General features: G+C 34.0%; 1 protein-coding gene across 12 annotated transcripts in view; it reads left to right on the forward strand.

Annotated features, from left to right (window-relative positions):
- The window catches only part of Nrg1 (neuregulin 1), a 990,069-nt gene that overhangs the window by 820,890 nt on the left and 145,563 nt on the right, over positions 1-23,616 (forward strand). For 9 of the 12 annotated variants that reach the window (XM_048792709.1, XM_048792711.1, XM_048792719.1 and 6 more), the window contains exons 2-5: positions 480-657; positions 9,947-10,068; positions 17,615-17,665; positions 19,899-19,949. In XM_048792709.1, coding sequence (XP_048648666.1) covers positions 480-657; positions 9,947-10,068; positions 17,615-17,665; positions 19,899-19,949 — 402 coding nt within the window. The remainder of the gene's footprint in view (positions 1-479; positions 658-9,946; positions 10,069-17,614; positions 17,666-19,898; positions 19,950-23,616) is intronic. The other 3 variants (XM_048792714.1, XM_048792716.1, XM_048792715.1) reach the window with 1 other exon arrangement.

Below are 23,616 nucleotides of genomic sequence, written 5' to 3' on the forward strand. Positions count from 1 at the left end.
GCTACATTCTCAAATCTTTTTTTTTTTTTTTTTTTTTTTGAGGTGTGAGTCTCACTAAGTTTCCCAGGTTGTCCCTGAACTTGCAATATTCCTACCTCACCCTTCCCAGTAGCTGGGATCACAAGTGTGAGCCACTCTATCCAGCGATGTTGAGGATTCTAAGTGGTATCAGAGAATGTAAAGCTTGAGAAAGTAACTATCTAGAATATTTTTAGAAATAAATTTACAAATTTATAATCCCAAAGTTTTTTTAGAAATAAATTTATAAGTTTATAACTCTGTTTCTCTTTCTTTCCTATCTTTTATTTAGACGTTTTGTTTTTTTCTCCAAGTTGAGACCCATTTTCACTCACCTGTCTTTAATTTTTTTTTTTCTCTTAGTAAAATCTTTGGGAATAGTGACTTGATCAGGCTCACTAAAAAATGTCTGTCTTTGAAAGATTACTTGATGATCATCCTTTTTTTCTTTTCTTTTTCAGCCTTGCCTCCCCGACTGAAAGAGATGAAAAGCCAGGAGTCAGTTGCAGGCTCCAAGTTAGTGCTTCGTTGTGAAACCAGTTCAGAATACTCCTCTCTAAAGTTCAAATGGTTCAAGAATGGGAATGAGTTAAACCGAAAAAACAAACCACAAAACATCAAGATACAAAAAAAGCCAGGGTGAGTATCATGCAAATATCAGAGTCTACATCTAGCAATAGGATGATTAAAAAAGAAACTTAGACTCTAATAAATACATTTAATATCAAAAGCTATGACATACAATACATGAAGATTTTTCATTATATAGTGACCAGAAATTGTGATATCACATGGAAAAGAGTTTGGAGTTTCTGAGTTTTACAACTTTGAATGAAGCAAGGAAAAGATGAATGGAAAAAGAACTATAGGAAGTGGGGGGGGTGAATGAAAAGTAAGAAAGAAGACAGCTTCTTCTCGGCAGCTGCTGTAATAGTTACAAATCTAAAATCTAATTTCTTTCAAATAATACAAATGCTCTTTAGAGTAACAGTGCCTTACACAATAAAATCCCAACTTCATTATAAAGTTCAACGAGTACCAGGATTTAGGGAGAGCATTGGGATGTAATCTATTGAATTTGAACTGTTTTCAAGGAAGGAGTTAATACATGAAGTTGTATCTGGTTAGAATTTTTAATCAACAATCCTGTTAAACTACATGAAAATTATAGTGCTTTTCTTGGGCATCAAGAATCTTGCATTTTCCTGCGTTTTTGAGGACATTCATAATTTGGAAGAGCTCAGTCAGATTCCTGTGAAAACTTGATATTCTGTATCTGCTCCAAAATGATGGTCTCTTTAAAAAAAATTTATTTATTTATTTTTTATAGTGGGCATTGAACTCAGGGGTGCTTAACCACTGAGCAACATCCCCAGCCCTTTTTTATATTTTATTTAGAGACAGGGTCTTGCTAAGTTGCTTAGGGCCTCGCTAAGTTGCTGAGGCCTCCTAGTTGCTCAGCCTTCTAGAGCTGCTAGGATTAAAGGTGTGTACCACTGTGCCTGACTCCTTTATTATCCCTGCATTCTTCATTTTAATTTATTGCCTTATTTAAGAATTATTTCCTCTAGAATCAAACTATGTTTTGAAATTAGGGGAGAGGTAAGTATGCTGGATTTTTGCTCTTAAACAGTTCTTTAATCAGGATGACCCATCAGAGAAAAAGAAAAGAAAAAAGTATGATCACCAAGTAATCTTTCAAAGAGAAATATTAATTTTTGTGAGCCTGATCACGTCACTATTCCCAAATGGTTCCAAGCACAGAGGTGTTTTCTTCACACCTCAGAGGGCTCCAGTGAAACACTAGGTGTGATAACAGAAGTAACAGTAGAAGGGTCTCCTCCTATCCTTTGATTTTATAGGATGTCTATCAAAAAGTTGTCACACATTTATGAGCAAGTGAGAACAAAGTGATTGTAATATGAATTTAATTGAATCTTATCAAAGAGTTTAAGTGCTCTGATAATCGTTATTAGGGATTTTTCCTAATTCCAATGGTTTAATTATCTACATTGCTTACTCTTGTTATTAGTCATGTCAGCAGGATCTGTTGATTTGAAAGTATAACAGAGTGACTGTAAGGGTGGGTATCACTTTCTGCAGCAGTTGGTACTTCAGAGACACAAAATATAATTCTATGAGGAGAGATGGTGCTTTTTTACATAATCTTACTTTTAAACAACATTTAAAGATGCAACAGTTGTACAATTAGCCCATAATAACTCTAATTTTGCAGATTAGGGAATTTCTTCAAATCACACAACTAACAGACACCTCAATTAGAACATGCATCTACTTCTTGAATTCCTTAGTGCCACCTTCATTGTTTAAAATTGGAGACTGTCCTTGTTTAATAATATGTGTATGTAAGAAGAATAGATAGAGTGAATGAATTGAAAAGATATGGTTGATTCTTATGGAAAATGTTCACAAGACAAAAACATACTTCTGGATACAGGGTTAAATAGATTTTGGTATTTGGTTTTTCATCAGTTAGATTAGTAAGAAAAGAAGTTTTCTATACATGAATGGTAATATCTCATTTATTGCCCTGAGGTTGTGGAGTGATATCAGTAATATTTAATTGCTCATGAAAGACTTTATGCCAGGGATGTAGAGAAATTGAAGAGGTATAGAGCATTATTGCAATGGCCAGGCAGACATAAAATTGTAGAGAGATTTTTCTAGTTCAGTCCTATATTAAACAGGAATTCCAGATCCTGTGCAGGAACATAGTGTTAGAGCTGGGGAGGAGGAAGGGAGAAGAGGTTGAGTTGGCTGAAGGAGTAGAAGCAAGCTTCTGAAGACTGCAAATATTCCATGTGATGACTTTGGGATAGAAGCAAATGAAGTTGGGTAAACAATGTAAAAAAGAAAAGAGAGAGAGAGAGAGAGATAAAGAAAAAGTGAACTGACATGAATGTGCTTTTGAAAGGATATGTGGATACTTAAAGAGGTTGTTTGTTACATGGCTTGGATAACATAAAAGAATCACTAATATTCAGAAAAGCATTTTTTATTGACTTTATAGATTCAGACAGCTAAGATGACTGTCTTCATATCAACAAAATCCCATGATACCAAAAAGGACAAAATTTAGAAATTATTTCTTTAAGAATAATAGCTTTGCTAGAAAGTATTAAATGGGGAAAATTTATTCAAGATATGTGACTGTAAATTACTTTTGGCAAAACATTAAACATATTGGATCTAAAAATAAGGCATATTTTGTGTAAAGTGGGCAGCTGGTTAGTAAGTGATAAGCTTATCAATTTTCAGAATTAAATATTTTTTTTCTAGAGTTTTCTCTTTGTTAAAAAAATAGTGTTGTCTTTCTTTGTCAAGTAAAAGGATCCAACTGAATTATAGTGCTTTTCTTGGGCAGCAAGAATCTTGCATTTTCCTACATTTAATTAATTTTTGCAAGTTCTCTATTACTTCAATTTATCCCATAAATATAAGTAGAATAAATACTATTATGATTATAATGATTTTTAAAAATAATTAATATCCCAAGAATGAAGGAAGTTAGTTTCTTCCTATAGATTATAATGGTAATGAATAGTTTAACTTTATTTGAAATATGTATGACTCTCAGGCTCATGCCATTTCATAACTACTTATGATTTTATCATATAAAATTAGAATAACAGACTTGGTACACACTCAGGCTTAGGGTAATGGATTATTCAGCTTTTGTTACTGTGACCAAAATACCTGACAAGAAAATTTAAAGGAGGGAAACAGTTTCAGAGGTTTGTTTCAAGGATAGTCAACTCCATTGCTTTGGGCCTAAGATGAGGTAGAACGTCATGAAAAAAAGATATGGGGGAGAAAAGCTGCTCAGCTCATTACAGCAGAGACAGAGAGCCCTTGGGGATCCAGGGACAAGATATGTAATCTCCAAAGGCAGGCTTACAGTGAACCACTTCCTCCATCCATGCCCTACCTACAGTTAATAGCCAGTAGTCCATTCAAAGCATTAATCAATTAAATGCATTAATCCATTGATGGTGTTACAGCTCTCATAATCTAATAATTTTGCATCTGAACATTCCTGCATTTTTTAACATAAGCTTTTGTGAGGTGAGGGGATACCGCATTTCCAGACCATAGCAGCTAGTGTCTTAATAAAAATTATTATTTTTCAGGTTCATCTATATGTCAATATGTTTTTGTTACTAAGATTCAGGCTGTTGATATTTTGCAGTGGGTTAGTTAGTTACTTGCTTAAACTTTATCTTAGGCTGTGATCAACTGAGCAGAGGTGAATTTTAGTTTGAAGTTTTAGGATTTCTCTGGGATGTCTTTATTTAAATGAAACATTGATTCTCCCTAGTGTAGGTCCCCCTCTTGATTTTATAATCTAGATCACACATAGCCAGAATTTTCTTTTAATTTCTTAGTTCTATGAAAATATTTCACATCCATATGCAATTTTATTATTGTATAAGATCTTATTCCTCTTTGTACCCCTGTTCCTGCTAATAAACTACATTCCTACATGTTCTTCCTATGATTTTTGAATTCACAGTTGAGCCTTTGTTTGTTTTATTTGGCTAAGCAATGTGTGGGACCAATTAAAAGAAATTGGAAACTGCCTTGTGTTATGTGTCTGCTGATCCCTTTGTTCTTGTTTTCCTTGCTTGGTGGATGATTTTAATCATTTTTGAAAAATGGTTGAAGAGCTTTGGAGCTGTCAGACTTCACTGTATTTAAATATCTCTTCTATATTTGCCTTCTGAAAGGCTGAATTCTTAAGTTTGTGTGTTTCATACGTTCTTGAATGTCCTTAATTTTCTCTCAGCTCTTTATTTCAGCTCTTTCATATTTTAATCTTGCTTAAAATTGGCTTTAATTAATTTGCTCATTTTTAAAAAATATTGGGAAAATTGAGTTATTTCTGCTGTCAGTGGTTGCAGTTATTGTTTCTGGTTCTATATGGATAAAGATTATACACATTTCCTGTTCTTATTAGCTGAGCAGCTCTGGCAGTCCACTTGAACTTTATCTGTAAGGTAGTCTCTTATATACTCAGTGACCATTTATGTGAGGCATTTGGCACACTGCCTGATTCTGTTGCCTAAGAAGTGCCTATTCCCCTTCTGTGTCCTCGTGATTTAACAGATGGACAGTATCTGAAGCAGTATTGAATATACAGACACATGCAAAGTGTGTATAACTCCTCCATCATCAGAAGAATTGAATTGTACAATCCAAGAACCTGCTTCTTTGTACAAACCGAGAACCTGCTTCCTATGTGTGTTTAAGTTGCCTTACCCTTTAAATTATGGGGGAAGAATCAAGCTAAATTAGAAAAACGTGATAATAGCTATTGGAACCTTGAATTTATCACTTATTATAAAAATGCAAATATTTCAGGAGTGTAGAATTTTTATTATTGTACTTGACACTTATTTGGAGCTTACATAATTGCAAGCATTACTTTAAACATTTTACATTAAATAATTATTAACTCATTGAATACTTTCAGAGTTTGGAAACTCATTGACACACAAACTTTTAGACCCTAGAAAACTCATAAATGAAAGAGCAAAAAGTTACCTTTATGTTTGAAGGGATTGCAATATTTTTTCCAAATTAACCTTCCATGGACAATATGTGGCAGCCTATTGAAGAAATATAAGGGGGCTGTATTCATACTTTTAAAAGCCTTAGAAATTGGTGCAAGTTACAATTTTCAAGAGAGGTTTGGTAATTTCTACTTTCTTATGGCATTATGTCCCTACTATAGGATATGAGTATTGAAGAATCATAGTTAAAATGAATCCTTACAGTTCAGAGGGATTGTAATGATCATCTAGATCATTGATTTTCCATTTGTGTCCTTGGAGAATTCTAAATTTCTATTGAATTGCAAAAAGGATTGCCATCACTTTTACCTGAATACTTTTTTTCTATAATGTTCTTGAATATGAGACTTTGATTCAAGCTTTCATTTTAAGCAGGATTTTGTTGCAAAAATAGTTGAAACCACTGATCTAATTTAATCTTTCTCTGCATAGAGATATTCTTGTCAGAGTATGCTTGGCTGATGGCTCTCCAGACTTGAATCTTTCCAACAAGAAAACCTAACTCTTTGACAAGATACCCTATCTATTTCTCACTGCTTAAAAAGTCCTTCCTATTATTCTTCCTTATAATCTCACCCAAAACATGTCTTCTTTTTCCTGTAAGGTTTAGTTCTATCTTAGGTCCTTTTTCTGTAAGACTTATCAACCTCAAGTGATTGCTTTTTCTGGATGACAGTCATGAAATATATTTAACTAGCTACTCATGCTTCATTCATAATTGCTTGCCAATGGAACCTTGTTTCTTTAATAGAATCCTCTCTGTTTAGATCTCTAGTCCCTATTGAAATCTGATCACAATCATTTAAAGTCCTGCATTTAATGATATTTCTCAATAAATGTCACTCTAAAAAAATAGTTCAGTATTCTAGAAGTGATCCAGCCAGTGGTCAGTGTATTGGCCTTGAATCAAATTTCATTTATGCTCTGGTTTAATATTAATGTGGTTCACGGGTGCATAAGTTTCTTTTTTTCTTCCTCTTTCTTATTTGAAAAATATTTTTGTAAATAAATGGCTTAATGTTAAATATATTGCTACTTGAAAAAAAATTTTGCTCTGTATATTGTAGCCAGTGCATTTCTTTCCCCTTTCATATTTCTACCACTTCTACCCACTGCTTTCTTTTTTCTGGTACCAGGGATGCTTAACCTCTGAGCAACATTCCCAGCTATTTTTTATTTTATTTTTTTTTATTAGAGATAGGGTCTCACTGAGTTGCTTAGGGCCTCTCTAAGTTGCTGAGGCTGGGTTTGAACTCATAATCCTCCTACCTTAGCCTTCCAAGTCACTAGGATTACAGACATGTGCCACCATGCCTGGATCACTGACTTTTGAATCTGAATGTATCTGTTTTGCGATTAAATTGAATCTTGACATTCTGCCCTAGAACTCCTGAAAAGATTCTCTACCGAAATGATTCCATGGCTACCTGTGATGCTGACTTTAAAAATTCACATTACACATTTGCATAAAAACTACAGAGAAGTACTGGTTTTTTTTAAGCCCCTTTAGCTTTCTTTAATGCAATATTTATTTGAGCAGGAAAAAAAAGTCTTTTTCTTTTTTTCTTGTTCCCTTTCTTTCAAGCATAGCATTTGATTATATTACTTGGGTTGGTATTCCAGGAAGCACTGCCTAGGCCTATTAGGAGAATTTTTATTTTAGAGCTATCTTTTTAAGCTTATGTTAACTATAAATTTGATTACCATGATCCTTCGGTTTTATCCAGTTCAATAGTTAAATTGCTAGGGTCAAGAAAAAGGTTTTTACATTCAAATTTAAGATTGTTCTTAGATTTATATAAATGGAAAGAAGGGCTGTTCTTGGTTTTTGTGGATTCTTTGGATGCTTTTGTAATAATCTTATCTCAGAATTTTGGGACTTAACAAGAAAAGTAACCATCTTCTTATTTTAGTAATTTATTCTTTCTCTTGTGTTGAAGATTAGGGTGTTATTTCCCACTCTAATAGTCTTCTGGCTTTATCTATTGTTAATGGTTTTAAACAGTTAGCCCTTTTTTCCTCTTTATCTTTCAAAGAATCCTGTCATGAAAGAAAATTGTCCTGAATGAGCCAAGTGTATGAAAAGCTGATAATCCATTAAAATCTTTATATTTGAATACTCTAAAACCAGGCTTGGAAGATTTCAGAACCTCTCACAGTGATATACTAATATGTTGTATTTTGAGTATTAAATTTTTATTGTCGGGACACTTGCCATAAAAACAGCCTATTTTGGTTTAGAGGAATATACTTTAGGGAAACTTTACTATTTGTAAGCTCTCTGATTAATGTGTGAATATTCTTAAATGGCCATTGGTAGTTCCATTTCATAGATAAACAAGGGTACTATTGTATTAGATCCACTTTTTTGCCAGCTTTTTTCTATGGACCATTTTTTCTGAAAATAATAACATTAAGTATTAATATTAAACATTATTATTAACATTAAAGGTGTTTTATGTGAGTGAAAAGGATCCCATGGTCAAATAATTTGGGAGAAATGAAATAACGTATCCTATTTTTAGACTGTCAGATGTACAATATAATAATATACTAACACACATTAGTATATTAAAGACTGTAAGAAACCCTATAGAAATGAGAAAAAGGAAAAAAAAGCTTGTTTTTCTTTAATATTTTTCCAATTTTTTGAGTATAGAACTGTTTGATTTGTTTATGTATTTATCCTCAAATTTGCCTGTTGACTTCCTTGTGAATCATGACTAGTGAGTGTAGTTTTTCAGTCAACATGTTGGTTCAATCCATTGCTGTCATTGGTCTGGACCACTAAGACAGTCTCAGCCTCTTAACATTGAATCTTCTCTTCCTGTCACCTACATGAGGAATTTTAGGTCCTGAGGAGTGCATAAGTAGGAATAGCCAAATATTTTCTTCCTTTATTCACACATTCATCCAATAATGTTTGAGGACATCCCAAAGACAAAGCAAGGATGTATGCTCTGAGAATACCAATACATTTAAGATACCACTCCACCCTCTGACTTTTATGTACTAGGTATATAGATAAGACCTACTGAAAGAACTGTTTATTATTATTATTATTATTATTATTATTATTATTAAAGACTAAGAGAGGTGCTTAGGCTGTCAGAATCTAGAGGGGAGTAGCTCTAGATGCATAATCATGAAAGACTTGATGACAGTTGGTACTGGAGATAGTCCTTCTAGGTCAACTAAGAGTTTGATGGGTAAAAATGCAGGGCCCCCATTGCAGGAGGAAGAAAGGACCCAACCCAAAGCACCGAGATGGAAGACCGTAAGGCTTACATGTAGATCTTTGGGCAATTCAATTTGATAAGCTGGAGAAGAGGAGGAATTAAATTTGGAATAATTGAGTATACCTGGTTAATAATTAACTGTGTGTCTACAAGACCAGAAAAAAATTACTAAACAACTAGCAGAGTAAAAAAAAAATCAACCAGAAAGATTGCTGTCTTTCCTTTCTCCCTCCTTTTCTCCCTATTGTCTTCCTTTCAACAGCCCAGGAAGTCACAGTTACCTGGCCAGAGCATAGAAAGATGCTTGAGATGCTTTGAAAAGGCTTTTGTAAACTCTGAGCCAATCCTAGTAGTTCTGAATTTTTATGTCCTTAAATTGCAGTCTGTGTGCAACAGTAAAACAGAAAAATGGAAATCACAGTGCTGCCCATGTTCAAAATGGTGAATATTGATTTTAATATTCAGACTTTTGTAAAAGTATGTGCTATTGTTGCATGAATATTTATTCCAGCATTAAGAAACATTCATGTGGTACTATGCTTCTAGCTATGATAATCTTAAGGAAAGACAGATTCCCTTTCTTTTGGAAATGAAAAATCCTCTTCATTCAAAATTAACATTATTCCTGATGTTACTCTACTGAGAAGCACAGAGCATTTTTACCTATTCTAGTGTTCCTTAAATGTCTGACCTTACCAGACTTGTAAGAAATGATTTTACACTTCTCTCTCTTCCCTTGTGGCTGGTGACATTTAGATGCAGGAAGGAATGAAAATTTATGAATTGAACTCTAACATCTAAGGCATAATGTGGTCGTAGTAGAGCTAGAGGAATAAAAAGAAAAATTAGAAAGGCCTCCTTTAAAATACTGGTACATGTGATAAGATTATATCCGTGGTATAACTTAAATGTGATTTATCTCACTTTTACTCTGGGTCAATCATGCAATCAAATCGATGTAAGTTGTGTTTTAACATGATATGTGTAGGGTGGGGAGGAGGAGTTTGTAAACTCTGAAACTACAGATATATATATTTTAGTATTTACTAGATTTCTGTGCTATATACTTATACCACTTTGGTCCTGATCTTGTAGGAAGTCAGAACTTCGAATTAACAAAGCATCACTGGCTGATTCTGGAGAATATATGTGCAAAGTGATCAGCAAATTAGGAAATGACAGTGCCTCTGCCAATATCACCATTGTTGACTCAAATGGTAAGAGATACCTGCTGTATTTTGTTTCCCAATGTGTAAGAGGAGTAATCAAGATATGTGGTAAGACTTATGGTAAAGTGGTGGGTTAAATCTCATTGTGAACAAAGAGAAAAGTTGGAAAGAAAATCAACATTCAGGCATCTTGTGGCTTCCTTCCTATAGCTCTTCACTTCATGAAATGATATGGACTTACATAGATTTTTTTAAAGGTTTTGAATAGGTTATGAATTGTGGAGAGACTTATGTTGTTAAGAGAAGGAGATTGTACTGTCCCATTTAAGCTGTTTAGAAAGGGCAGTCCAGTCTTTGGCTCTATCAGACACACAAATACACACAGAAAGAAGATATGCGTATTATATATGTATACGTAGATATATATGACATGCCTATATTGTCTGTATAACTCTGTGTATATACATGTTTACATGTATGTATACACACATATACATACACAGTCCTGGGAATTTTTATGTTCCTTTATATATTTTCTTAAGTGATTACTTTTGGCTCTAGATAGTATCAAGTTAAGCAGCAAGTTAGGCCTATTAATTTTTTAGGGCCTATTAATTTTGACAGTAGGAAAATCTTAGAGGTAGTGAATTTCCTACTATGTACAGGCTTCTCATTCATTTTTCTTCAAAACAGTGCCAGGGGATATTTGTTAAAGAAATGAAAGACTTAGAGGTAGAAAGATCCACCTGCCCTCTGACAACTTCTCTGAGTTGTATAGGAAAGTAAAAGATCCATAGCTAGTGTCTCTCTGTTTCATTAAACCCCCAATACTCCACAATTCAATAGAGATATCTGTAGGAGCTATTGGTGACCTAGAAATGCTTATTTAAATCTCTTGGAATAATCAAATGTTATTTTTTAATTATGGCAGTTAATGATTGCCCTTATAAGTTCTTGTCAACTTTATAAAGCCAAGCCTAATTGCATTACTTCTTGGTAGAAGATGGGGGAGAATGTTCTTTGCAAGGACATGGTCTCTTAAAGTGATAAGGTAAAAAAACCAGGTCAGCACAGGAAAAGTAAATAACTTCTGGTTAACTCCATAGGGTCCTGATGTAGTTTCTGTCACTTCATCCATATGTGATGTAATAAGATAGGGAGAGGGGAGTGAGATAAAAATATGGAACAGGGTTGGGAAAATCCAGGTTAATGTCTTGTTCTCTGTGGACTTCCCAATGAACTGTTCTGTAGCAGTGTAATCAAAGTTTGTTATTTTCATTGTAAATGTACTCCCTCCACAGAGAGTAAAGAACCATGAAAAGAACCCATTACTATTTTTAGGAGTAGTGCTTATGGTAGTTAAATTGTAACAGCCATTTAAACTTTATATGGACATATATAAAATTGTTTTACTTTTTTAACTAATGCATAGCATTTTGCTAATATTAATTTACCCCACGTGGATTTTATATGATGCTATATGAAACTAATTTAAAAATCAATTCCAGTGCATTATTCTTTTTGGGAGAGGGTACCAGGGATTGAACTCAGGAGTACTTGACCACTGAGCCACATCCCCAGCCCTATGTTGTATTTTTATATAGTGATAGGGTCTAACTTAGTTGCTTAGCACCTCCCTTTTGCTGAGGCTGTCTTTGAACTCGCGATTCTCCTGCCTCAGCCTCCTGAACCACTGGGATCACAGGCATGCACCACTGTGCCCAGCCAGTGCATCATTCTTTACTTCTCATATGCCATGTTTTGAAGCTTGTCCTCAGTTTGATACTTGCTTGATTCAGTAATAAATGCTATTGGATTATTATTTTTGACCTTTGGATTAGATTTGTGTAACTATGCAAACTATGCAGTTCCAGAAAATAGAATAAAACTATAGTTAGTATCATAGTCTCACTAAGTATTTACGTAGTGATTATTTCATGGTTTCTGATTTAAAGGATTAAGCAATGAATTATTTACCAGTATATTATTCCTGGCCAAAGCCTGTAGAGTTTTTTAAAATTAATTTTTGTGTACTAAATGTTTGATAATATGACTTTTTACTATTCTCACATAGCACAGACATCCAGTTCATTTTTGTATATTAACTCTTTCAGGCCTTGGTTTAGTGCTCAAACTTGAATATGTAATTTCCACAAATTATAATAGATAAATGAAATAAGTTTTTTTTTTAATTTAAAAATTTTTTGAAAGAGTGTTTTTGATAATGAATCTTTTTTTATAACCTGACAAGAATTAAGAGAAATTCATAAAATTTGTAAGCAAATTATTTTCAGACAAACAACTAAAGTTCTTTCAGGAATATTTTCTATTGATTTTCAAACATCTGAATGAGGGGAGTGAAGAATCTTGATGACAGTGCACTATGGTCTTGTTGGCATGTGAGGAATAGATCATCCTTATCCAACCCTCTCATTGTATTTAAAAAGACATGGGAGATTTAGAATAAAAAACAGAATTGTTTAGAATCACAAATATATTTAATAACAAAATGAGACACGAACCCAGGTTTCTTCAATTCCTTGTATAATGAAGTTCACTCAATATCTGAATGTATATGTGCAAATATTTAAGCAGATTCTTTTACTTGTGAAGAACAGAACTGAAGAAATGGGGTGAGTCAAAGGAAATAGAGAGATTCTATGGGGAAGAAGTGGAACTTCATACAAACTGGAACTCAGTGAGATGGAATTGTACTTGTGGCATCTCTGAGAGCCTCTACCTTAAAAGTACCTGAGATTTCCCATGACTTATAACTGCTCCTGATTTCAGTATGCTTTCTAAAAATTCAAAACTTTGACCTGCTGATGATCCCACATGGCCATATTCTCCTCAGCTCTATTTAAGGCTTCCTTTAACTCCTACTGTATGATGGCTTTCTGGGTTCCCCAATCAAATTCTCCTTAACCAGAATCTGATTATCAGGGTTTATCATATTTTACTTTACCAGAAGACTGAGAGAACTTGCAAATCATTTCCCCCTGGTTAGATATCTACTTCTGCTCACCAAGGAAGAGAGAAGACAGAAATGTGGCTGCTCAGAAATACCCTACCTTCAGAGGATGGGTGGTGAAGCAGGCTGCCCAACAAGATCTGTGTCTTCACAGGCACCAAGATTGATAAGGACTGGTTATTGTATGTGTTGGTAGATACCCTATACCCCAGGGGCTTAGGTATAGTGTAACTGTAAGTGAAAGATTTAAGTATCAGGATCCTACATCCTCCTTCACTGCTATCTGTGATTTTACTATATTCAATTCATGGCTGATTATTAAAGGAATCTCAGCTGGGTTTAGAGTCACTGGTGCTCAGATGTACAACTTTTATGTCAGCATATCCCCATATCTCTAGGTCTCTGAGAAAAATTTGAAGAGAGAAATATAATTTTACTTTATGTTCTGTACTCACCTATAACATATTTCTTCCAAGAGTACATGGCTATGATTAGAAGATTTCTATACAGGTCGCTTTGATGAATGATCCTGGTATGTTGCTACACTCTGATAATTATGCTCATACCTTCATATATAAAGGATTGCTTTTAATTTACTTAAATTTTCACATAGTACCTTTTTTAGACTAAAATATTTCAAATTACTTTTGATGCATGATTCTAAGACAGATGGGTGGGGTGTGGGGAGATATTCATCAGAAGATCTTTGCTTTCTTCCCCAAAGAGTAAGCTATTTGGCACTCTGTTTAATCCAAGTAAGACAACTACAATAGTTATTAGAGTAAAATTAGTTGAGATCATAAATATTTTCTGCACTGAAAGTTATTGTTTAGATCTACTTAGATTAACAAATGGGTGTAAATGAAATGATAAAAAATTTTAGAAAGTCCATGTAAATTTTTATGCACTTGAGTAACAGAGACCACTATTTTCAAGCATTGAGAAAAGTACACAGAGTCAATCATTTTGCTAAGAAACAATTTAGAAATTTATGTTTTCTGCCTTTTTCAATGCCTTTTAACTTCCATTTGGAATTGGAAAACAGAATTTGCCATTGTAGACCTATAAACCTAAGCAAAATGCCGATTACTTTGAGGATTATTTAACATTGAATTTTTATATAAAGAAGGACCTCATATGTAGCAGTCATTATCTGATGAATTACAAGTATATTCCTTTCATAAATTCATATTTGGCAACTGAGAATGCCACATACCGTATTTCACAGCTCATATACTATATTTTCATTTTTATCTGTACTTTATCTAGCTTGGTCTTTCTATAGGAAACCTTCATTTAGCAATTAATTCTTAGCTAACAAGCTCTATGAAAACTCCTGGGTATTAGAATAGGGAAGAGAATAATAGACTTAACCGGTTTTCAAATTAATTAAGTAATGCTCTCTTTTCAAAGATTAACACAGGAGAATATACAACTACTCAGTCATCTCTTATGTTTTCCTTTTTAATCAGGAGAAAAATAATTTTAGTGAGATTCAGGATCCCACAGGAGCAATTTGAGCTCTGGCAATAAAATAGCTCTTTTACTTGAGAAGAATAGAAAAACATTATTTTTATAAAATTTGATTAAATTATCGATTGGCGCCTTACAGATTTGGCTCATGCAGGTAATAGGTTTGGCCCCCTCAATTGACAATGTTTTTAGAAATGCCATGCTATTAGTGAACAATCTAAGTTGTGCTGAAAAACACATAATACGTTTTATAATGTGTATAGCAGTCTCCACATGTGTTATATCATTTCGGATGCCTGTGGAAGCTAATAAGCAAGGGCAATATGAATAGAATAGGGTAGATGGTATATAGTATCCATCATGTTTCTATACTATTATTAATTTTGAAAGTTCTCAGTTACTTTAGAGTAAACACTCATTATAAGCAAGAATTCAAATGCTCAAAAGATGTGCTTGAAGTCATATTTACTAGTACTAATAAGTAAATGTGCCTACTTTGTTAATCTTTAAAAAGAGTCACTGTATCAAATATTTGAATAGTTGGTTTATAATTTTAGAAAACAAAGAGACACACAAGTGAATGTTGAAACAAATACAGACACATCATGTATGTTTGCATACGTGTGTGTGTGTGTGTGTGTGTGTGTGTATGTTGGTAAATAGTTATGTTTAGTATATTATGCTTATGGTGAAATCTCAGACAAGTCATGCATTTATAATAATTAAAAAATTCCTTCCCAGACACTGCAACAGTTCCTTGAGAACAGATCCACTTTATTTAAAAAACTGAAATATTACAAATACACTAATGTTCCTTGTGTTTCCTTGTCTACTTGGCATAAGTTGCTCAGTATTATTCAGTTCCTGATGATCCTGAATCCTCATTAATTTACTCTAATGAAGGGGGTGTCCTTTAGTAAATTAACAAATTTAATATACCAAATTACTGTTGGAAAACATATTGCTTAAATAATCATCAGGGAAATTTCAAGACTTAAAATTTTTTTAGAAGTCCATAAATATAGTATGAAATTATTTTCAAATTTATATTATAAATTATTTATTATAATTATTTTAAAATTATAACAGACGATGGTTTTATAAATTTATGAATTTTGCCCATAGCACACACAAAGTGCTTGCTCAGTGGTTTTAATAAAAAGATTAAGGATTCTTATTGGCAAATTTCTTTTTCAAATGAAGACTTTCATTTAGAAGTACATGTTAATTTCTAAGCTGTATTCCCCCTAAGATAAATTTAGAAAGTTTTCATTTGAGACCATAATCACTAAAGATATTTTTGAGGTCTCTGGGATAAATGTCTAATTTTAGGAAGGGAGGTTATTTTAAATTGTCTCTGTGTACATGCATCATTATAGTAGCCTCCTGTTCTGGTATTTTTTATGCAGCATTCAATTAAAAAAGGAAATGTATGGTTAACCTTTCCTCTACTCTGAGGTCTTTTTTTTTTTGCCAGTGATAGAAAAACTTTTTTTTTCTTCTCCCTTGGAAGGTCACAGTAGACAACTAATTATTTTGTAAACAATTAAAAAATCAATTTGAGGGGAGTCTTGATATCTGAGTTGGAGCTTGGGATTTAGAGTTTGCTCACCCCTTGTTGTGCGTCTTGAGTTCCCTACATCAATCTGGTTGTTATGACCTTGATACAGTCTGAAGGGCAAAATGAGGAGGCTTCTCTCTTAATGGGGGCACATTGTTTGGAAACATGGAGCTTCTTCTAGGTATTGCTAAAGAGGATATATACTGTGAAGCTTAAATAAACGTTTCTTATTACATTTTCTCCAAGAAGAGCAATTTCATTATCTACAGCCCAACTCAAGAGAGATACTTGTGGCTGCTTCAGAAACCAGTATCCATATTATCAGCTCAAAATATTCTCTTTAATGCCTACTTCTTGAGAAAGTCCCAAGGATGTAGTACATACTTGCATATGAATTATTTTCACTTTGTACCATTTTTAGTGGATTTAAGAACTGATGTATACATCTTTGATATCTTGATGACAGCATTACTCTTTGTATGGTTTGTCCTCTTAATCCTTGATAAAGGAGGCCCATCCTCACTTAATTTGCACCAGTAAGACACATTTGGTCTTACTAAAGGTACATTTCTGGTCTTATTCATAATTAACTTGATATTTAAGCATCCCTTCTGAATCTCACGTGACTTTCTCTTTCCTTTCAATTCTGCAAAAACTTTTGTCCCTAGAGAATTTCATCTGTTGAAGAAATATTGACGTTTACATTGATTTCTCTTTCTCACTAGAGAAGTCTAGTCCTGTAAACCCTAAATAGTCATATCTAGATTTAAAGATGATTATACTGACAATAAACTTATCTAACTCCATAATTAACAGTGCATTAATTCAGACCTAAACTGATAGCATGAATGACCTCCTTAGGATTTTCAGTCGGATCTAGTCATTTTTGTATAGTAGTAGTCCTTTTTAGAAGGACTGAATACAGAATTAGATGATGTAGCCACCTTTTGTCCCATCACAAAAACAGAAGGAACACAAGTTCAATGTCTTGAACAAGACCACCACAAATCTCCGGATAATAGTGTGTCCTGAGTGTGCAGGTTCTTCCTTCAATTCTTTTAAGTGGGTGCTGCCTGCTTCCTCTATATCCTGCTCCAGGTAGTCTTAAAATTGTCAATTTTAACTAGAGCTCCCTGCTGGAACTTGACTTTTTTCACCAATGCCAACTAGAAGCATTGCTTGTTCTTATTTTTGAACAAAAGTATATTTTTTCAAAGATCTATAACATAAAAATTCTGATAACATAGCTTTGACTTTCTTGGCTTCCCTGTTGCTCCTTTACTTTCTGAGAACTCACTGCCTCTTTGGCCTATGTTCTTCCTCATTGACCCCAGAAGTGTAGTGAATTCTTCCTAATTATTCTAGTATAGTTAGTCTCATGCTTTTGGCCCAAGAAGGAAGAATTGTTCATTTAGATTGTCTGTTTTTGCATTTCTCACTCTCTGTAAGGCTGAAGTGAGGACTTTCTTGACCCCTTTGCAATACCTCCTTCCTCGATACTTATTTGCAGTATGAAGGCAGGCTGTGGTCCTGGCTCCCAGCCTCCTGATTGTACATCATAATATCCTATCACCTTTTCTTTTTTGCAGAGATCATCACTGGCATGCCAGCCTCAACTGAAAGAACATATGTGTCTTCAGGTAAGGAGAATAAGCCTGGCAAGCTTTACTAACAAGAATGACAAACCTAACTGCTGGCTGTTCCTTCTACTAATCAGAACCCTTTCTGCATCCAAATTTTAGCTGTTTTCTCTTATCAGCTGTTTTCTCAATGTCTTTCTCAGTCCCACTCTACATTTTTGGATTTTACTTAAGAGATGATTCTTACTGTATGTCTGAACTTTGGACCTGTTCACACACAAGAGAAAAGAATCAATATCTAGATGATACTTAGTGACATCAGGATTACAAGCTCAGTTGGTGTAGCTTTATAGATGCTGCTCTTGGTTCCCTGTGCTCTTTCACCCATTAGAGTTATTTCTAGATAATGGGTCAGTATGTGACCTTTGCGATTCTAATTACCAGTGTGATTCACAAAATCAACAAATGTTTAGCTTGATTCTTTAAAATTTTATTTTGTTGTTTTTCTTCCTTTTTTGCTTTTGGTCTGTGCATTTCTGTTTGTTTCTGATTTCCTTGTAGTATTTGTTGATAGCAGTTAAAGTCTGGGATGATGATAGCTACTTAGAACTCAACTCTGCTAATCCATTTACAGTCATAATTCATTAATTTCTCCACTAGTAATGAATTAATTCATTTTACTGTATATATGCTTTTTTTAAAAAAATAACTTTTCTTCATTCTCTGTAATTTTATAGTTAGTGGAAACTTAGAACATTTAAAAATTAATTTTTATTTCAAAGAAATTTTAGATGGTCTATATAGAAAACTCATTTCTAAGGTACAATGATAACTTGTTTTGCATGGTACCTTTTACAAAGATTTTTACACCTCTGATAATCACAACAAAATCATAAAATGAGACATTATTTTTTCCTATTATACAGATGAGAGAACTGAAGCATTAGAAATGTTAAGTTATGTGTCTTAGGAAATAGAAGAGAAGGTACTTGGAGCTCAGTATTCTTTTCATTGCCCTCTATTGGGTAATTTGGCTTGGTTGACATGTTTCTTTATGGCCCCTACTTGTTAGAACTCCAGGCAGCCACATTATCTACCAGTCTTCTTCCATCTTACCTCCATCAGCATTTCCTCTTCCCTTCTAAGACAATGTTGAGAGTCATAAAAGCTGGCTCTGTCTGTATCCTAGATTGCTTTAGCCATATTTAGAGCATATTCATATCTCATTGCTAACATGTATGTGTGTGTGTGTTTTGTGGGCTAGGGTGATCCTGGAGTTTAAGGGATTGTGTCTTTTCTGCAAGAAGGAAGCAAGGAAGGAAAGAAGGAGAAAGGAAGGGATGGAGGTGGAGAGAGATGAGGAAAAAAGTTATTAAACTATGTGAATTTCTTCACCTCTCATTTAGGCATTTCTCTAATGTAAGTATTTTATTATCTATCTCTAGTGATGCTGTTAGGTACCTGAGCTTTTAAAATAAATGGTGCTTGTCTTAGGAATTTAGATTGACTTTATTATTTCCTGATATGTGAGTTGAATATAACTTTCTGTCTGTGAATTTCAATCCTTCTTTGATACTAAGTTTTTCTGATTTCTTACTAATGAAAACCCTTCGATCCCATGCTTTTCTTCCTGCATGATTGATGTTTTATGCTTTGTCTATACTTAAACACTGGTTTTCCTTCCTTCTTGGTATCTGAAAAATAAATCTTGCTCCTGTATATCCCTAGCTATTGCTATATATGTTTATTTAGCATGTTTTGTTTGACCATAATGTAATTGCTCTGCTGAGCCCTGCATGGTCTTTTTTCAGCCCCATGTTTAGTAAGGATGTTTGTCCATCTCCAAGACGCCTGGAAATATTTTCCTCTTTTTTTTTTGCATACATGAAAGATGACCCTTTTCTCTGTATATGGGGGTTATTCCTTTTGTTTTCATGTTTCTTAAAATTCTTAAAATCCTTAAAATCAAGCCCACACCTAAGAGAATGAGCTATCTATCTCATCTCTAGTGTGGATCTGTTTGATGATGTTTCTCTGAAATTCATTTAGCAGTTGACATGTGGGACATCTGCAGATGGACTGCCTTCATGTTCTCTTTCAAAAGTCTTTGGGTCTAAACCATAGAAATATTCCTTTGTGGTCTCTGAATATTACATATGTTTTCCTCTGACTTAGAAATGCTTGTACTGCATTCTAGTTCGCTTTTTCTATAATAACCAAGCTTGGCAATTTTTAAATTGAAGAGTCCAAGTAGCATGACTCAGTAAAGCCTCATGCCCCTTTTGTTTTATAGAGTCTCCCATTAGAATATCAGTATCAACAGAAGGAGCAAATACTTCTTCATGTAAGTATATTTAAATATTTCTGTTGATCACTTTTTAACCCAAGACAATATCTGTTTCCAATAAGCATATTCACATCTATTCTCTACCCTTGTTGAGAGATAGGGTATTGGGATTTGGAGATGTTTGAAAGAGAAATGGCCATTTGCTATGCCTGGGATCAACTAGACACCTCATCCCTGCCTTATATGTAAGAATAGTAAATGACACCACATGTGTGTTAATTTTAGGATAATCTAGTGTCTTTGAATGTTGATTTGTAGTGTTCCTGAGGCCATATTATGGGTGGGTTTTTCTTTTTTCTTTTTTTATTCACCTGTCTCGATGCCTTCAGTAACTGTCTAAGGCTTGATGCCCAGCTATTTGGGGCCTCGATCCCAAGGCTCCTCAATTTTCATATAAAGTCTGCTCTGATAGAGTAAGGAAACTATATATAGATGCCCTTAATTCAAGGTTGATAGAAAGTGACTAATTATGAAAATGTTTGAAAGCAAATCCCTAGGCAAGATCTCAGATTGGCTTTCATCTGTTTAATGTGAAATGTGCTTTGTGCTTATGGACTTCTACAACTATTAGATTGATTGGTGCTTTGTGTGATTGCAGGGGAATTTAAGAAATTAGCGAAGACTAGTAAAAATAGTTTCTGATACTTATAAATTGAGAATATCATAGTATTAAATTTTGATTTTCAACAGGGGAGTTATTAGACCTAGACAATAAAACTTACATCTATAGTCTTTCTCTTCCATACTTTACCTTATTATTTACAGTATCTCTCAGTTTGATAAGCTCTTCAATAAATACATGTTTTCAGTTATCCTGTTCTAACCCAGATACAGGGACAATTTTCTTATATGATCAGCATGGTAGAAAACTCAATGGATGTCTGTACTTTTGATAACTTAAAATGTTTTCTCAATATGTTTAAATAGATGAAGTGATTTTAAAGTCTTTCCCTCTGGCTGGTGGAATGAGAACTGTAGTTACATGATGTAAAACTATCTTTTATTGGCTGAGGGTATAGTTCAATGGTAGAGCACATGCTTAGCATGCAAGAGGCCCTGGGTTCCATCCCTAGCACCAAAAGCAAAACAAACAAAAATCTATTTATTGCATGAAGTTTAATGTTTTAACTACATAAAGCATCATTTCACAGAATTGATGGCAACAATCTAGGAAGATCAAACAGGAAATGAAATGCTGGGAAGAACTAAATTGGCTTCCTCTGTGTTCTGAGGACTCTAATTACATACTCCAAAATGATAATCCCTGCTGGCAAATTTGGAATATTTATTATTTAATTCTACTTATAAAAAGATTAGTATAATTATATGGATTTTATATAACTAACGTTAAGGAATCATACTAATAGCTTTGTTTTTTTTAAGTATTTATCATACAAAGGCAAGTACCAGGTTTTTCTTTTCAGCATTTCATCTGAGAATAATTACTCTCTTGCATGATTCATTGAATAAAGTTATTGAAACTCTTGTAATTGGAACCCTTCATGCTATCATTAACGGGGCTATGGATGCTGTCTTTAAGCACATTTGAGCAGTTTGGGAATGGAAGAAATACTTCTTTTAGTTTTCCAGAGCTTTAGGGAACTGAAATGAATCTCTCAGTTTATGTTTCCATTCATTGCAGTACTGTTGAGAGAGAAATAATTTTGAAATCTGACTCTGTTCTCTTAACTCTCAGTAGAGTTAGTTCCTGGTATTTGGTAATGGTTTAGAACTATGAAAGAAGGCTTTGTGCACCATTAGTTAAAATATAACTGTGTGTCACTTTCATACATCTCTGCCTGCTTATAGTAGGTTTCTGGTCAATGTTGTTGAATTGATCAGTAAACATGTTTTTTTCATCTCATGAAAATATGCTCTATACTTTGAAAATGAAAACCTAGCATGGCAGGAGTCTAGATTCATACTTGCTGGTAATAATCATGTAGCATCAGGCACGGAGATCATTTTCTGGAAGCCTCATAAGAACTCTACATTGCAGGGAAATATTGTGAAGAAGAGATATCTCCATTTAGTAAAGGCTGAAGGTGAAATGGAAGAATCAGGATTTACAATAAGCTGGAGTCAAACATTCAAAATATATAAAAAGTCAAAGGCCTTGAAGAAGTTCACGAGGGTCAGAAATAATCAGCTCTGAAGAATATAGGTTTCTTTGCACTTCAGCCAGAAAGGAGATGCTAGCAAATGCCTGCATTTGAAAAATGACCTGTGCTTTAATAATGTAATCAAGCCTGTGTGGGCCACATTCTTTGAACTATTGACACTGGTGTTTTCTAAGTAAATTCTGAAAGCCTTTCTAAGGTAGTAAGGATTCAGCAAACATTTTTTTGTGTTTTAACAGTTCTGTGTACTTTTGGGGTCAGTGTGAAGGAGAAGAGGCAGCCCAGTTCCTTTTCAGTTTTGTAGGTATACATGTACACAGAGCTCTAGGGCAAACTTCCTTTCTGCCAGGGCTTTTTTGAGAGCTTCTTACTGCTGGGTAAATTTTTAGAGTGTTTTGTTTTATTAGTCTGTGAGCCTCCTGCTTAGAATCCTGCCTGGGATGTCATGTCTTTCTCTGCCACCTATATCCTGTTTGCTCTAAAAGCTTTCCTGACCACCCCAGCCACTGAGTTCTCCTTTCCTCCCTGTCCATCAGGTTGGATTAGCAAAAAGAAAGAAAGAAAATTAAAATTACCTACTTACTTATCTGAAATAATAATATATTTTCTTCTTATTGGTGCTTTTCATTCTAGTATTCTACCCTCTATCTACTTGATGTATCAGAAGCTAAATACTAGCTAGAAATATCATATAAATATCACACATATGTGCATATACTTACATATTTTTGCTTTTCAGTACTGAAATTCAACTCAGGGTCTCATACATGTGAGGAAAGTGCTCTACCACTGAGATACACCCTTGCCCTCTAGAAATGGTATTTTTAAAATCACTGTTACAATAAAGAAATTATTCTAAATTGCAGTTTTTAAGGTTTATTTTTCATTTGCAAACATATTATTATTTTCCTCCATGTCAGCATTTTATAAATATTGGCAAAATACTACATGTTGCATATACACAATTGAATATTATTCAGCCTTAAAGAAGAATGAAATTATGGCATTTGCAGGTAAATGGATGGAACTAGAGCATACCATGCTAAGTGAAATAAGCTGATCCTCCCAAACCAAAGGCCAAATGTTTTCTCTGATAAGCAGATACTGATTCATAGTGGAGGGGTAGGGAAGAATAAAGGAACTTTGGATTGTGCAGAGGAGAGTGAAGGGAGGGGTGGTGTGGTGTGGAAGGGAAGGATGGTAGAATGAGGCACACATTATTACCCTATATACAAGTGTGATTACACTACTGGTGTGACTCAGCACCATGTACAGCCAGAGGAATGAGAAATTATGCTCCATTTGTGTACAATATGTCAAAATGCATTCTACCTTTATATATAACTAATTAGAACAACAACAACAAAAACACTAACAAAAATATGAAAAAAAAAAGAAAAAGAACATCAGACTTAGAAGAGCTGGCTTATAATGGGTGCTTTTTGTATTTACTGACTATATGATTTGAGCTTATTGTCCAACCACACTGAATTTCTTTTTCATACAAAATGAAGGTGTTGTTCCAGAAATCCCTAAAGTGCTCT

The sequence above is a fragment of the Marmota marmota genome, unplaced genomic scaffold (assembly GCF_001458135.2).
Source record: "Marmota marmota marmota unplaced genomic scaffold, marMar, whole genome shotgun sequence".
NCBI classification, from domain to species: Eukaryota; Metazoa; Chordata; class Mammalia; order Rodentia; family Sciuridae; genus Marmota; species Marmota marmota.